This window comes from Chiroxiphia lanceolata, chromosome 11, assembly GCF_009829145.1.
Source record: "Chiroxiphia lanceolata isolate bChiLan1 chromosome 11, bChiLan1.pri, whole genome shotgun sequence".
NCBI classification, from domain to species: domain Eukaryota; kingdom Metazoa; phylum Chordata; class Aves; order Passeriformes; family Pipridae; genus Chiroxiphia; species Chiroxiphia lanceolata.
The window spans coordinates 21,461,295-21,479,449 of NC_045647.1; the positions used below are offsets into that span (position 1 = coordinate 21,461,295).

The 18,155-nt window shown below is 38.2% G+C and overlaps 1 protein-coding gene across 3 annotated transcripts in view; it reads right to left on the reverse strand.

Annotated features, from left to right (window-relative positions):
• PPARG (peroxisome proliferator activated receptor gamma) overlaps positions 1 to 18,155 on the reverse strand; it is a 56,642-nt gene that overhangs the window by 17,416 nt on the left and 21,071 nt on the right. For all 3 annotated transcript variants that reach the window (XM_032699258.1, XM_032699260.1, XM_032699259.1), the window contains 3 exons: positions 6,314 to 6,541; positions 4,459 to 4,628; positions 2,981 to 3,119 (listed from right to left, as the gene is read on the reverse strand). In XM_032699258.1, coding sequence (XP_032555149.1) covers positions 2,981 to 3,119; positions 4,459 to 4,628; positions 6,314 to 6,533 — 529 coding nt within the window. In that variant the 5' untranslated portion in view covers positions 6,534 to 6,541. The remainder of the gene's footprint in view (positions 1 to 2,980; positions 3,120 to 4,458; positions 4,629 to 6,313; positions 6,542 to 18,155) is intronic.

Sequence of the window (18,155 nt, forward strand, 5' to 3'; positions counted from 1 at the left end):
GTCATTTTCGAGGGACTGACACAAAAGTCAGGCACCAGGAGGTTTATGTAAGGAGTTTGGAAAGTGAGATTTTGGATGAGAAGAAAAAAGGAGAGACTGATGACAATGCTTACAAAGGTTAGGTTGGAAAAAAGAGTTCAGAGGGTGGATTAGAACTCACAGCACTTCCGGTGGTTGAGGAAAATTTCAAGGATGGGTGACATCCTTTCCTGCTTTGCCCTCTACCTCCCCTGTGTCCCTGGCCTCATCTTCTGTACCCTGGACCACTGATCCTCCTTTCTGTTCATCTCCTCTCTCCTCCATCTGCCCTCAGCCACTGCCTTATTTCCCAGGAGCCTGGGAAGGGGATCAATCCGAACCTGTAGGGATGGCAAGGGCAGGGACAAGCCCATGAGCTGCTGGAATCATGGCTTGCTGCTCCTGCTGCGAGGGTGGAAGGGCTTCAGGTGGTAGCTTCTTTCCCAGCAATACAAGATGCTGCAAGTTTGGGCATGTGCCTGCAGCTGGAACATGAGATCTCTGTCTTTCCTTGGGCAGTTATTTCTTTTACTTGCATTTGCAGTTCTCCAAATGTCAGTAATATAAAACCAATATGGTAAGACATTATATGCTACTTTCCATCCTTCGGCTTTCTGTGGAAAAACTAGAATATTTATCCTTAATTACAGATTCTACTGCCTGCAGAAGTCACTGTGATTGCTTATAGACTACTCTGTAGGATACTCTATTCTTCTGATTGTCTAGATTGTTTTTGAGCATAAAGGAGTCCCCACACAGATCATAAATACAGTTTCTTACATTAGAAAACACAAGATAAAACCAAGGTGGGTACCTGTCTGAGCTTACTGGAGGCTTGTGCCCAGATTGAGCAATTCACTGCTCCCAGAACTGATGATAAAGACATATTGCCATGTGTTCTCTTTTTTACATTACAGTATTTAGGTTTGTAAAAGTAAAGTCTTATAGTAGAAGGGAAAAAAAGTGAATGACATTTCTAAAACAAGAGAACCAAGCTTCTGCTTAGTGGTGCTTCAAAATACAATCTGAGCAACTCAGGGTTAAACACAGAGCAGCACTGTGGCTAGAGAAGGAAAGGAAAACAATATTCAAAGCATGAGAACACTACTGTCTGTTTTAACCTTTAGCCAAATTGTATGTAGCATTTATACGTGAAAAAATGTGGCTGGAGCTGCTCAGTGTCTCCTGGCATTCCCCATTTTTGCAAGTGCCCTGATCATTTTGCAATAATACATCTACATGAAGACAGACATAGATTGGAACCCTCAGGCACAAATAATCCACATTCTGATTCCAAGCCTTTACAATTTCCATGTGATGTGATGAACTTTAATTTGTACATATAACAGCAAGAAGTGTCTCAGTGTCATTGACAACATCCAGTGTTGCATTTCTTTATGCTCCTCCATAAAGGCTTGTGTCTTCAAAGGTGAAATTCCACTCTTTGTTATAAATTTGTATATAAATTATGAAGGAATGAGGGCGTTTCATGCAATGTAATGTAACCAGAGTGGGCAAAAAACCCAAACAAGGCAAATGTAGAAGCCAATACTGGAATAGAAACACCAACGCCCTATTAGGTGAACTCCCGGCTGGAGCAAAGAAAAATGTTCCTTTGAGCCCCAGGACAAGTGGCTTTGCCCTTTCCCACTCCTCTCCATCCCTCCCTCCAGCTCCTGTAACCACAGGCCCCTTCAGCACCACAGCTTCTGCCTTGGCAGTGGCTGAACAGGAAAGAATGGCAGGTGAAATGTTAATTTTAAAGCTATTCTTTATGTTACTAAGCCAGAGGGAATGGTCTTGGCCTTCCCCTTCTTAATGGAACTGCACATGGTTCCCATTGACACAACTGGAGCTGTGCTGCTGGGTTATGGGAGAATTTGGCATGCACCTCGAAAACAATAATAATAAAACCTCCTGAATTACTATAAAAATACCCACAGTAGCATTTCAAAATTAGATTTATTTTTGAGTGTTACTGTTGCATCCCAGGAATTCGAAAACCATATTTTCTATTAGGAAAACATTTCCCATACCAATTTACATTCAGAGAATGTATTAACTTTGCAAACCACAGTTAAACTTTCCTCTTGGGGACAGTACACTCATTTTTTATATAGAAAGTAATGAAAGTTCTAAAAAAACCACAGAGAAATTATTTTCCCAGTCATGTTTGCAATTCTTTACCCTTAGAATTACATAAGTCTCTATGTTATGACAGTTAATTCCTGTTTTTACTCAGCTTTGCCAAAGCAAGGCAACAAAGAATCTTCATTGTATCTTTCTGTCCAAACATTCATAAGTATTTCCACATGAATTGCTCCGTTAATTTTAAAGTTCAGAGGGACTTTCTTACAAATTCTATGCAAGAGAGCAGTACCATGATATGCTTCATGTAATCTGCTTACCTATGGTAAAGGCAACCACAGAACCAGAGAGCACTGCAAGCACCTTGCCTGTCTAAGACTACAAATTCTACTAGCAAATTCAAGTTGCTATTATTTCCAAAGTTTCAGCACATTCTGTAGTCCATTTTTCATTATTAAGTTTTCAGCTTACAGGAAAGACACACTGAGCTACAGCATGCAAAAAAATCTTGTCAGAAAACAAGACCATGAACTGAAAAATAACAATTACACTGGAAATATGATCAGGGAGAACTACCAATGGTGTAATGGAGCATAAAACCAATTGATATGTTACATTACATATTGCATCAAGAGAAGCGAATCTTCACCTCTCTGATTTTTATGTCAAAAGTCATCTCCAGTCACATGCAGTCTCCTAAACTCAGGGCCAATGTCTCTAACATATATGTCTCTAACATGTATTTCTGATCTGCCTGGTGTAAAGAAACTAAAGACTCCAGGTGCTAAAGCAGCACATTCAATAACCTTATTCATGTGCCATGGTATTTTTCAGATGAAACACCACTATTTTAAAATATGCTTTGTGCACTTACCATTGTGTGACATTCCAACAGCGAGGCATTTCTGAAATCTGCAGTACTGACATTTATTTCTGCTTTTCTTATGGATACGGCAGTTAAGATCACATCTGTCATAAATTAGCTTTAATCTGATTGTCCTTCGAAAAAAGCCCTGCAGTAAACATAAAAACATGTAAAAGGATGCAAGGAACTGCCAGTGTCACCATCTCCCTTCTCTACACACACAGCGAACTGACCTTTGGGTCAGATGGATTTCCAAAGGAAACAAAGCTCCTGTGACCATCCTGTCTGCTCCTGTGCTGATCTCATCCGGCATTTTCAACTGAGAGAGGGCTAAAATTCTCAGAAAGCTGATGAAGCTTATGGGAATCAATGGGGTTTAAAGGACACTGGGGATGCAAGTTGGGAGCTGAGCATGAAGAGCACAATGCCAAAGGAAGCAAAGCTCCATTTGCTCCACTGCTCATGGGACAATTTACTATGAAATAAACAGGACATTTTCAAAATTTAAAGTTCATTACCAATGTAGAAAATTTTTTATAAACCACAACAAACAAAAAATTCTGCCAACAGCAGTTTGATCTCTAGCAAATAAAAAAGGTTATGGGTTATTTCTCTTTTTACAGTCTAAAGGTGCTTTCTCAGATCACTCATAATCAATTAATAAAGTTTATCCAAAGTTATCATCATTTTTGTCTCACAGGGAATAATAAAAGCATAATGCCAACTCTTATATAATTCACCATAATTTAAGTAATCTACCTAATACTTTTTGCTTTATGTGTGTTCCAAATTCAATGTTACAAATTTTATTTAAGCTCTGGACTGGGTCTTTCCTATTAGTTATTTTCCTCAAGACACTGGAAATAGAGAACATGGGAGTTTCACATTAAACTCTAATGTTTTTCTTTGAACTTAATAAATTATCATGATTTCTTTCCCTGACATTTCTTTTCTCACTCTTGAGGACTGCAGTTTTTACACCATCCACTTCTCCTTTATGTGCTAGGAACGCTAAATATCATTGACATAAAAAAAGTGGAGTTTTAAAGCAGAAACTACATTCTTTAATACCATTAGAATTCTCTAAATGTGTGAATTGGGTACAGAAACTCTAATCAATCAGAATAACGGAGCCTGAATTTTAAATTGCTCAGTGCTTTGGAGTCGGACACAAGTTTGCTTTTGCTGCGTTCTGTGAATTCAGATTCTGCATGTGACCTCCAGGACAGCAGGAATGAAATATAATTGCATAATTGACAAAAGTGAAAGAAACGCACAAAAAAATTGAATAGATAGTAAGGTAGACAAGAAAAAGCAAGTTTCATTTAAAAAACACTTATGAAGTCATAAAGTATATGCAGAACAATTTCCTTAAAGACCTGAAACTTTGTTTTCTTAAAAGCACAGATCTGTGATTTTACTGAGTGATTATTCAGATGAAAAATAGTATCGAGTCTTCAGAAAAAGTGCCTTTGTGCCCCCCTTACCTTACAGCCCTCACAGGCATGAACCCCGTAGTGGAACCCCGAGGCCTTGTCCCCACACACGCGGCACTCGATGGCCATGAGGGAGTTGGAAGACTCCTCGTGAGGTTTGTTGTACAGCTGAACCTTCTCTGCAAAATAGGGTGGGGAAGGAGGCTCCATTTTGATTGCACCTGTGCACAGAGAAGATTTACATGATAAACTCTAAGTATAATGAAATATGTGGAAGAAGCAGCGAGGAACAATCACCAGCAATCACAGTAGACACATCCAGATTCCCAGGTCTCTCCATGACACAAAATGAGCAGCAGACAAAGGCTGCAAAGGGATGGAAGCTGCTGTTTCACTGGCAGTACATGGGCTGAAAAAGCTGGAAGGGGTAGATTCTGATGTAGAAAGTGTATTCCAGATCCAGTTTTCAGCTCTGTAGTGTGGAGTGATTTGAAGACAGGGAAATTAAAAATTTATGTATGGAGAATTCATATTTGAAAGGTTTTCCTCCTCTCAGTATCTAATCTGATTGTATTCCTTTAAGGTGTTGAGAACTACTGCAGGAAGATAGGATGCAGTGTCAAACCTAGGCTAAAAAATATTTAAGCGTCTAATAGACCTATACATTGAATAATATATAATTGGATTATATATATGTATATATGATAATATAATATTGGATATTTAAAGAAATTTAGCTCTCTCCTGGGGAACACTGTTTAATTTTAGAGATACATTTTCTCTTCTGAAAGTTTCTAATTAAGAGAACAATTTATAATATTGAACAATCTCTTTAAATCAAGCATTTCTGGCCACAGGAGAGAGCTGTGACATTTGACACCAGAACATTCCATCGGGCCTCGTCTCAGGAGTGATGTAACAGACACAGTATTACAACAAGGTAAATGTTTTTCTTTTTCCAGACTGGCTACACTATATAAACTAGAAAGTTTTCTTTACTATATAAACTGGGAAGAAAAAGAAAAGTGGAAAATTATCTATGTAAAGATCAGGGAGATTTATCCTACCTAAACTCTACCGCACCTTCTAGCTTGTTATTAAAGTGTTATGAATATTTCTAATTAAACAAAAGGAATACAAATTGTTACCTGAAAAAATGTACTCATAGATACATAGCACCTGCTTTGCTGTGCAACCAAAATGAAATACCACAATTTTCCCAGCAAGAATTCCCTGAAAGAGTTTCTGTACTGATTACTGCCAACAAAAGTAATGCCAGATCTAAGTGGATCTTTAAAAATTTCCAGGCACAGCAACCTCACATTCCTACGTTGAACAGAAATGCACTAACAGCTTACTTAAGAATAGCTCCCTTCCTCTCTTTAAAGGAGAGTTCAGTGCTGGTTTTTCACCTTAACTGGGGGAAGAGCAGCATGTTTCATAGTATGCTAATAATCCAGGAACACTGGTAACAGCTATACCAATGCTGTGACTCAGATGTAGCCAATATTTCTAGCCCATCAGTTTCTTAGGCCATTTGAAATTTAAAAGCTGCACACAATTAATATGCTGTGTATGCTGGGGCATTCCTTAACAGCCAGGAGATTTATTCTGCATCTTGTGCATAGAGCTTCAAAGGCCAGGTTACACACAAAGTACAGGAAAAGGACCGTATCAGAAACAAATGCAGGGGTTCATGCTTCTAATAAAATGTGTTTCATGTAATTTTGGATACTTGATACCTTGCCTAATCTCCAGGTGCTGCCCTGGAAGGGTGAAGGTCTGCCATAGGTATTCTGTCTTTTCTATCTGCCCTGCAAGGATATCTTGTGGACATCTCTGCTACCTTCCAGACAATGAAGCAGACTGACCATGAAGAAAATATTTTAAAAAAGTAAAAGCTTACTTTGGCAATCCTGGAGCTTGATATCATACTTATAATCAATGCTTGACTGCTCAGCTCTCGCCAGAGGAATATCTTCATAGTGTGGGGAAGAAATGCTTGAGAAGTCAACAGTGGTGAATGGCTTTATGTCAAAGGAATGGGTGTGATCATCCATTGCAGACAGATCCACAGGACTAATTCCAAAATTAATGGGCCAAAACGGCATTTCTGTGTCAACCATTGTAATCCCTGAAAACAAACAAACAAAGACATTTTAAAAGAAATTCATTATCTCTGTAATGTGTTCAGGCCCAACTGTCTCACGTCCAGAGGGTTGAGATGCAAACTCGTATTCAGGTGTAGGTTTTAGGGGAGTGTTTAGGCCCCATCTACCCTTTGGCTTGTCATCAGATAACACCTTAGATGTATAATGACACTGCATGGCTGGCACTGGGCCGTTAATTCAGCTTTGAGGTTCTTAGGAAGGCTCTGACATCTCATACCATAACAGCAAATGAGATAATTGGCAGCCAGGGCTCAACCTTAGAACAGAAAGGCTGTCTTTGGTATAAAGAAATTAAAGCAGCATAAGTGGGGAAAAAATCACTTTTTTTTTTTTTAATAGACAGATAACACTGACTTTAACTGTGTCTTTCAATAGCATGCACATGAATAGAATCCCAAGTCTTTCACAATTAATTTTTCAGTTTTGCAAATTCTAATCATCATTCTTCCCAAGTGCCTGAAAATCCTAAGGGTTTTTGTATTAAGAAAAAAAAAGTAGTTGGTGTTAAATAGTGGTGGTTTTCCTCCAAATAACAGAAATACTTGAAATCTTCGCTCATTCAAGTTTGTGAAAGGTTTTATCCCAATCTTAAACCCAGGGCTCAAGGAAATTTAATTCATGACTTTTCAAATTCCATATGTATTTATACAAATCTTGAAAGTAGTAAACAAATAAAAAGTTTCAATCTGAAAAAATCTTCCGCAAATGGAGTGAATTTAGATTGAGATATAAAATGTTTTTCCAAGGCCTCTCTTCTGACAGATACCTGGACCAAAATCCTCGATTTAGACTTATTTTAAATATGAAAAAGTCTGTAAGTTACAGCAAGTGCAAAAGACTATTTTATAACTCCGGTCTGTGTTTAATTTTCCATGATTTATAAAAAGAACATTCTAATCTAAAAATAGAATAGATGTTACAGAACTAAAATAGCTTAGTCAATTTGGTTGTTTAATTTGGACTTCAGACTCAATCAAGAAAGTAGCCTTTAACCTCCAGATAACAGAAACTTCGATTTGATCTGCTTTGAATCAAAGCTACACTGTCCCACTGCCAAAACTGCTGTTGCAAAATGACTGCAGTGGAACAGACCTGCTCCATAATTTGGAGCTCATCCTTTGTTTTGACAGAGCTACTGGTGAGCAAAGGAGTGACTGTGCTCCCCCTTGGCTGTGCTGGAGTGCCAGGGGAGCAATGGCCAGCAGTGGCTACAGTTCCCTTAATATTTCCTCAGGTAAGTCACCATGATTCTTCCACCTTTTGGGACTCCCAGTACAACATTTTAATTCTTCTACCTTGCACATTGACAAGAAAGGTTGCGAAAGATCTTTCTTATCCTTAAATTTCAGATGAGAAATTCTCACTGCAGTGGGGACAAAAGAGATGCTCCTGTATTCCCAGCCACTCCCCCTCCCAAAGGCTTCTGCATGGGATGTTATCTTGTGTTATCCTGTATGTTATCCTGTTCTGTATGTTCTTATGTTATCGTGGATGGGATATTATCTCATGTCATCTACAATGAAAGCAAGATCTGTCTCCAAGTACAAAATAGAATTTCTACCTATCACAAGTGACAGGTTGTCAGAGTACCTCGGTATGTATTATCTTATTATATATTATCTTCTACACAGTCAATTTTTCTGTGAGCACAAAGTACAAGTCCCTGGCCATCAACTCTGGGAGCTGCCTTCCTTAAACAGATTTCCAAACAGAGCAGCAAAATAGAATAGATTTCTTAAGAGCCCATTTTTGTAATTACTAGACAAATCCTTAATACATATAAAAAGAAATATATAATCTAACATTTAAAGGGCTTATATTCCTTTAAGCAACTGACATCAAGGGTTATGTCCACTTTCTATCTGCTGCCTCAGGGGTGAAGAAGAAGGATGGTTCCAGGCAGGTCCCTGTTACAGCCTGAGCACTTTGTCTCTTCAAGTTCAAAGGCTCCTTTGCCAAGCACTGTGAGCTGAACAAGTCAAGCCAGGCTGTGTTTCACCTCACACTCAGGGAATGACTGGGATGTTCTGGAGAAGGTGATGATGTTCAATGGGATTAATTCAATGAAAGTCCCGAATCATTCTAATACAGAAATTCCCTGTGAGCAGACACACTACAGCTCAGAAAGACTCAGCTAAGCAGGGAAGTCCAGAGATCTGGCTTGCTGGGCACAGGCCCCAAAAGCTAAGAGGCCACAGGAATTCCTTAGCAGGAATCCTCTGGCTTCATAGTCAGCACAGCTAAATTATTTCAGCAAAGTCTACCAATAACACCAGAGTGATTTCACAGTAAAAGTATTTCTAGCCTGGAATCTGTGAGGTTTTAGATTTGTATGAAGTTTTAGGAGCAGCAAACTAAAGATAAAGAATTAAAAAGTAACCTGTCATTAACAATCCCTGAATAGGAGGGATTGTGTTTCATGCATGCTGTTTTTTCTCTATTAATTGTTGTTTTCGGTGTGTCCATCCACGTCAAACATGCATTGTGCATACTGAGAGCAGAGGAAATGCAAATGCTGAGACTGCCCTGAAGAGAAACCCTGGCAACTGTGGCTGCGTTTCTCAGCTTCACCAGGTCACAAAGTAATTCTGCTTTGTGCTCCTCCTACTTCTGCTCTAAGGTAATAAAATCTGGAGTCAACAGCCATTTACAAGTCTTTAGTCAAAAGCCTATAAACTCCATCCCTTCCAGAGGTTAATATCCCATGACTGGTAATATCAGTTCTTCTGAGGTTCGGGCAACTAAAAAGGCCTTGCTAAATCATTCTACTACAAAAAACATCTACTTTTAGTTTTTAAAAATTCTTACATTGCCTATATTATAATTTCATCTGAGATGTCCAAAAAGGTATCTAGAGATGACACTAGACATACACCCAAGTGTATCTGAAGTCTTCTGTTGAAGTAAAATCAAATAAAGCAAATTAAAGAAATAAAATCTAATAAAGCAAATTCTGTGCTTTTCCAGCTGTCGGGATTCTATTTCTAGGACTTACTATGATGTCTGTTCAAGGAGGGAGTAAATGAATATTTTCTTACCATATTTCATGACAACAAATGGACTAAATTTGACTTCCTCATCATGCGTATATTTGCTTGGATAAAAAAAAAACCAAAAAAAAATAAAACAACACTGTTGCACAGAAATACCAATTAATAGCAATCTTTTAAAGGTGTCAGTAAATTCAAGGTTGCTAAAGGCATCTCGAAGATGTCAGTGCAGTCGTTTCTGTACTATGAGAATATAAAAGTACAAACTAATCACAAGAGAGATGTTTGGTGCTTCTTTCTCTATTTCTGGATAACAAGTTGCACATTATAGCATTTCTTTAAACAACAAAACAGCTTGGCATCAATAATCCCAAATTAATATTGTTCATAAACATTTCTGAATTATGAGAATTTTCAGGTTTTCTCAGGTTTTGGGTACAAAACAGCAATCATTTCATTACAGTTTTTATGTTCAAATCTTCACCTACGACTTAATCAAATTATGGATACCTTGCTCAGTTTAATAAAATTTGCTATTACAGTAGAAACAATGAATTTCACTTTCCAGATAGATTTATACGAGCAATATTAGAATAAAGAAAACCTTTTGTGCGCTATTCTTTCATTATTGAAAACCAGAAAGTGAAAAGTGTTCCTATGTTTAATAGTTAGTTTACAAATATTCCTATTTTGCATATAGCTTTACTTGATTTTTGCCGTGTATTTTGTCTTTCCACCCGGCCCCCCCTGCCAAAACACCAACATTTCTCTCTGGGAAAAAATCAAAAACTAATTGTCTTCTCATGGCTTTAAAAAAAACCCCAAACCAACATCAAAAAACACAGTAAGTTTAATCAACAGACTACAGAATTCTTTCATAAAACTCACATATGCTCCTGTGACATCCAAGTAAGAGACCAATAAGCTTCTATCTGGTTTAAACGATTTTCATGTGCAAAGCTCATTCTCAGCCAGCAAAGGGCTGTGCAGAACAGCAGCAGGGACGTTACTCACAGGAAGTCAGATGGAGGAGCTTTACCATTTAATCATCAAAAAAGACCAGAAGCAAAAGAGATAAAGCTGCTGAGATAACACTGAGATAGGAAAACAGTTGTCAGAACTCCTTTCACCTGCATGTAAACTCCTGCAGCCACTGCTGAGTGTTGTGTGCAAGGAAGGGAAAGAAGGCACATGGACTCCTCTGATGCAGGTCTGTTCTGACTGGGACTCACAATGACAGCTCACAGTTGATTATTCTGGTGCTGATTAGAGAAATATCATATCATTAAGTCACTTCATTCCCTAGCAATCTGAACTTGAATTGCTTTGCAGCTTCTAAGACAATTATTCACTGCATTTTTCATATTAGGAAAACATAAAATATAACATAAGAGATTACCATGGCATGAAAAACATCTTGGATCACGAGCTCCTCTTTACCATGAACACTACCTGTGCTCAGTTAACCTGAAAGGCCTGTTACACTACATTCTAGACACGCTCTTTCCAGACAAAACTACCAAAATATGACCCTAGAGGTATTTAATGAAGCAATCGGAACACCCTAACCTCATAGGAGTTAGAGAAAATCAGAAGAAAAAATTGAATAGATAAAGCCTCTCAGTTGGAAACATTATTAAATTCAAGGCAATGATATAATTATATGACACGGATGGGTATAAATACAGACAAATATATATGTGATGTAAATACTGATTTTTTTCCTTTAACTAAAACATCTTTAATGGAATAGTCTGAATTTCCTCTCATGTATAAATGTGTCAGTTTGTCAAGTAAACTCAAGCAAGTACTGCAGAACTTAATGATATTTTTACTGATTAATTAAGGCCAGCTCAGACTTCTCTGATGCCCTACATAAGTTGGTTAAGATCACACAATCAGTCCTGGCTTTTAACAAAAATTTAGAAATAGTGAAGGGGCAGTGTGATATCCCTGTATATTCAATTCATCTATTAGGAGGAGCAATAAAATGCTTTATGTGTGCCTTGCAAAAACATCTACCCTAAGTGATGGCACCACACCCACTGACTTAAAGACCTCCCTTGATATTCTAGATGAGAATGCTGCAGAAGGACCATGAGAATGGACAGTCTTGTGATAACACAGTTGCATTCCCCTTCCAAAAACAGTTCTTTCCTTGCCTCTGACACAGAAATTCTGTGTGGCAACTGTCAAGTAGCTGAAGCCAACATTTTTGTCACTGCTGTTTTCAAGTCCTAAATGTGAGGCAGAGGGTCTGGTGATCCACTGCATTCACAGAATGATTCACTGATGCCTCTGGGAGGTGGAGCTGGTCAGCAATTCCAGTAACACTTGGGAAAATGGTATCACCTGGTCCTACTCAGTGAACTTGGGACTATTTAGAAAAAATTGCACCATCTCACTGCATTTACTTTTTCCTGGTGAAAATTAAAAGGGAACTATTTAGACTTTTCTCTCAGTTCTCTACGTGTCCAAAGAAATAATAATATCTTTCCCCCTCCATCCCTTCCCATTCTGTGTTATCATTAAAATATCACTCTTCAGCAGGGGTTGTATTCATCTAAATATTTTTAATATTCCTGATTATGCCCGAGTACAAGGAACCTTTCAGTCTTTAGGAGATACTTTCTTCAATAATGAAATATATCTTTTTCATTCACAGTATTTGTCATTATAATGGACTTTGTCTAATTGATAACATTTGCATGAAAAAAAGGTAATTTTGTTTTGGCTAAATCGAAGTGTGTGAATCTTTTTTTGTATTTCAAACAGTAATTCAAAGCTGTTGCCCATAGTCGTTTAATACATTCCTGGCCTGCAGGTTCCTAAATATTGCCCCACTCCCCATGGCAGGACCTGCACCTTTCTGTGTTCTGTTGCTGCAGAGTCAGCAGAGGGAGCACAGCATAACTAAGAAAACCTCTCTTTCCAAGAACTCCGCTGACACAATCAGTGATGCTCCGAAACAAACAAATAAGCAAAAAAAGTACATAAAAAGAGCCCTGTTGGCTGATACCCATAATTCTGTGCTTGACAAAATCAAAATGCTTCCAACTGCAACAGCAAAAACAAAGTAAGGGCAAAAGACCTATAAAGACTTGCTCCAAAAATCCATTACAGAATTTTTATTGTTATAAAAGAAGTAGAGGAATAAAGAAATTTTTTTCTTTCTATCCATGCATATATTCAAAACATTTTTACAATTCAGGGTAGAAATTGTTTCAATTATGTGACGATGAACAAACACACTGAACAGCAGTATATTTGCAGGACTTAAAATAGTTATGCAAATCAGTCATTTTCCGAGCAAATTACACAGTAGAAATCACTATTAAAGTGGGGAAAGGGCCCGGGATTACTTAGACAACTGATAGAGTAAGTATTGACAATTGTTTGTATTGTAAATTCAAATGGGTTTAAACACTCAATGTTGCCTTTCAGTGCTCCCAGCCCAGGACTGTGTGTCGTGGCAGGAAGAAGAGCACTTCTCATTCACTCTCCTATGGGTACCACTGTCTCACTAGACCTTCTGGTTTGCTTTTCAAGCATGAATTTATCAAAAATATTTACAGGAATTAAAACTGAGCTCACCACAGAACAAAAGAACCAAACTTCTCTGGATTTGTTTCAGAGAACTGTAAACTAAAGCTCTCTGCCTATAATTTACCTGTAAAAACAAAGAAAATACTCAGTGTCTCTAGTAAATGTTGAGGGTCAAAATCAGCTCCATAAGTGACTTAGTTCGCAGATGACTGATAACATCACCTTTTAGCAGAGATGGTGTTAAAAGCACTGCTGACTTCAAGCACATCAAGATAATAGATGACATTTTCTCCTCTGTTCCTCAGGTCCAACCCTCAAGCCACCAAAAAGTGTCCCAAAAATCAACATTTCTGCTAGGAAAGACACCTGAAAATACCCAAAAATGCCACATAGAGAATATACTTTTGACAGAAAGGGAATAAACGTTCCATATAAAACCGGTTCAGTGGTTCTAGCCCAGGAGGGTTGGCCAGCTCTGTAAGCAGAGGAGGAGCAGGGCTGTGCCAGGGTGCAGCCAAGGGCACACCTCGGGGGTTAATCATTGAGTAGGAGGGGAATGAGCTTGAGAAACTCTCCTTTTCCATCCACTGTACCAACCTGCAGAACCAGCACAGGGCCCAAATTCTGCGAGCAGAAAGAGAAGCAGCAAGTGCAATGTTCAAGGGGTCACAACAAACCAGGTACTCCCAGAAACAACTTGAAACCCCCCCAGAGGATGCACATTTCTGTTCATCTCCACAGTCCCAGAGGAGCATTGAAGGCTGCATGGCTGAGAATCCAGGTAGTGCACTGTGCAAGGACTGCAGAGACCAGTGACACCCACAGCCTTCAGGAAGTCAAATGAAAAACAAGGGAGGACTCAACCCATTCATCCTGTCAGCAAGGCTGCACAGTAAAACATCAGGAGAAACTGTATAAATCCAAACGCTTGAAAAGGCAAAAAAAACCCAACTCGTAAATCAGTGGGAAAGGTATTTTATCCCTATAACTGAATTATAACTACAGGCTGTCTTCATTAAAAATACAGGCCATAAAATTTACTACAATGTTTAAGAGGTAGTTGTTAATAGAAACAGGGAGGAAAAAGCCCATTCAGGGAATAATAGAGCTGTTTAATTTTAAATATATTTTCTATATTATGCCTAAGTAATTCACACAAAATGGTAAATGGCCTGGGTTCTTATTTGAAATAGCAGCATTTTATACCCTTACAGCAACCTAAACGATTGCAAATATAAATGCAAAGAGAGACAAGTTCAAAAATACCATGGGCTACTCAAACATACTACAAATTCTACCATCCTATTTCAAGTAGCCAATGTAGGGTTTGTTGCATTCTAATACTGGATAGATATTGATGAAAATTCAAGTTATTTCAGGATATAAAAGAACTGATTGCAAGGCTGTGCTCAGATAGCTTAAACAGGAATTGAGACTACTGGATAATGGAAAATTTCTGTATAAGAAGCACTGATTTATATAACTGGAAAGTTCATAGAAAGATGGCTCAGATTTAAGAGGAACAGCCCTTCAAAATCATGGAAAGCATAACTACAAAATCCTGGAACTGACACCGTGTTGGGCTTCCTGTGGTAAAAGCCTGACTACTATGGAATTAAAAGGGTTCTACTACTGGCACAGGACTGGCAGCACGTGGAGCTGAGGAGATCAGTTCTGCTCTGTTAAGTCAGATTCAAAGTTTGTGGGAAAGGATCCTCAAATTGTTCTTAGAAATACTTGAACAGAAAAGCTGCACTTTCCTAGCTACAGGTAGCTGCAATCAGGCTTTGTGAGGCATCGTGGACTAAAACTGAAATTAATCCTGATTAAAGAGCTTCCAATGCTTTTTGCTCAAAAATGTCTTAAAAATACCTCCCACTCTTTGAAATAGAAATGATTGTCATTCCACTTCTTTGAACAAAAAAAAAAAAAAAAATCACCTTGAGAAGTATAAAAATCTGAAAAATAAGGTATCATCTGACTGGTAGCTTAAAATCAGAATAAATCTCTCCAGAATTCTAGTGGGCAAAGACTATATATCGGCATTTACAACATGCCTACTTGCCTTAGCAGAACTTAAACCTGGCTCATGTTGGGCTTGAGGGATTTGAGGAAAGCAGAACCAAAGAGCACATTTCCAACTGGCGCTGGTAGTATTGTAAAACAAGCTCATTATATAAAATGTAGGCGTTGCTCTCTATGAATCATTGTGATTTAAAATAGGATCCTGATAGATAGGCAATGAATCACGGGGCATTTTGTAATCAGCAGAAGCTGGGTTCTTGGGAGAGCCCTTTGCCCCCTTTGGCAGAGCAGGACAGCTGAGGGGAAGGCTGCTCTTGGCGTGGAGGTGCCTCCAAACACTGAAGGAAGTAATTGATTTTAAAATAGATCAAAAATGCTGTGTGGGACACAAGATAGCAAAGCTTTATCAACTACAACAACACAACACAATTCAATTGACAAGAGTGTGCTTGACCCTAGGGCTCAACACACCTTTAATAACTGGCATTTACTATAGTGGAACCTACGTCCTGAGGACCTCACTGCCACCGTCCAAGCTCGCTCGGCCCTGGCAGATGAACCTCAGGATTAAAAGGTGGGTTCAGTTCCGCGCACACTGTGTCTCACCTAAAAAATCCATTGCGCAGGCTTGAAAGCTTTGACTATAGTGGGCAGACTTTGTATTGCTGGGGTCTAGCAAAAGTTGTACCCACTACAGGAAATTCATATCATTCAAAAGTGTTCAATTTGCCATCAAAAGTATTGTAAGAGCAAATTACCCATTCAGAAGTTTCATATGCAGACCTATGCATAACTTGTGACTGTGCTTTCAGAGGTCAAACTCGCTCTGAAGTCAACAGAAAGTTTACAGCTTCAATAGAAATTCAGTGGTTAGGCCACAGTTAAGCAAAACACTCATTTATATGCTTTATTTTGAATAGTGCATTAGTGCAAATGGTATTTAAACACTTGCTTGAAGCGAAGCATTTTTAAAAACTCAGTTCCTGGCTAAGGAAGATACGTAAGTGTGATTAAATTACACAGTGTACACATGCATACACACAAATAAATCAATGTATGTTGCAATAGAGATCCATAAGAAATTAGATTCTCATAAAATTCTGTGTAAAATCCCTATTTCTCACTAAGGATTGTGCCCAGAGTTGCCACAGTAGAGCCCCAGCTGGGATGGAGCAGCAGTGGCACTGCGCAGCCAGGCCCTGCTGTGTGCTCCAGCAGGGACCAGCACTGGCTGAAGCTGTTCAGGATTCAGGGACAGCAGAAAGGCTGTTTAATAAGTTTATGCTGTGCTCACCCATGATGCATTATACCAACATTTGCCAGTTGTTCTGTGGCTTCATAAGCCCTTGTGAGATTATCAAAATTTCAGCAGTGACGTGGGAAAACATTCACAAGAGATGTGCAAGTACTGCAACTATTTACCATACAATCTTATGCTCCACTACTTATCTGGTTTCATTAGGTCATTATCACCATGTCTCTTAAAGTATTTTAATATACTAATAATAGACTCCATTCTTTGAAAATGGTGCTTAGCCAATAATTATCAAGTAAGGTGCCAATTTAACAAGAAACTTTAGAACAGTTGTACTCCCTTATGAAATTCAGATCTGAACACCAAGTTCGTAATTCTTTTTGAAACGTTAATAACTTTAATAGCAAATGTATGTTATGTGCACAATATCCAGTTAATATTTTTCTTCTAAAACATTGTAGGTGCAATAAATCTTACGCTAACACTGAAGAATTTTTATAACATTAATACTTAAATAACCACATTAAGCTCTCTCAATCCACTTTGCAGTAGTAAAGAATTTACAGATGCAGAATACTCTTGGTAAAAAGCTTGGGATTTTTTCCTCTCCTCAGACTCTGTCATGTCAGTGCTTTTTAATGTTCACAAGACAGTAAACTTCAGCGTAGTTTCCAAGAGATGAGCTAATAAGACACACAACTGTAATAGGGTAAAATATATTCTTTAATATCCTAAAGGCAGTTCCCTGCCATGGCAGAATACTGAATACTCCCACAGGAAGAGGAGGAGGAGGAAAAAATGCCACATGAGTTTAAACTCATTCCTTGAATTAAATCCCACTTTTAAAGTTTTTCCTGGCAGTTGAACACATTGAAAAAAATTATCCATAAAAATCCTTCTCTCATATCAGGATGAGTCGTTTTCAATCCCAAAGCTGTCGTCTTCAAAATACTAAAAATGCAAAATGCGTTTGGATGTGGTAAGACTATATGCAGGGCTCATATGATTTGAGTGAGTGCTATTTTTTGGTAAAATATTTTAATCTCTTGGACAATCACCAAGTTTTAAAAGTTAAAAAGCACCATGTTGCAAAACTCATTCATTAACATAAACATGCTTAGCACAATTTCTGCATTAAATACAGAGAATACCTCAGTTTAACAATAAATACACTTCCCTATATAGAACTAGATGTCATTTCTGATACATGCCAAGTACAAGACAATACTCTATCTGTGTGTACAGTCACTAAACTCTGTGACGTCAAGACAATTCGAACACATCAAAGCTCAAGAAAGCAGATAAATAGCACCAAAGAGGGTTTATCATTGAGCATTTTCCCCTTTTTAATGCCCCCTGAATTAATCAGAACAAAAATATGTTTGGATTTTGTGGGGAATGCAGTTCTTTAAAAATTAAAGTTTAATAAATTATTTGAATTTTTATTTATTGAAGGGTATTTTCATTAGCTGCTAAAATTCTTCTACCAGACCTTTCTAAGCTCAGAGGGTACCTCAGTGCTGTCCAACACAGAGCTGAAAGACATTACTCCACTGCAGTTGTTGCCATTGCTCTGGCAAGATAAAGGGCAAAAGAAAAAGGAGTATCCCAATTTGATTCTATGTAACAGCAGCTTTCTGCCTGCCTATAGTAAGAGTACTCAGCTAAATCATTTAATAATAAAGACACGTGAACTTTTGTACACCTCTCATCTGTTGCACAAAGGTATCTTTCATCTTTTAAATGAGCAAAAAAAAAATT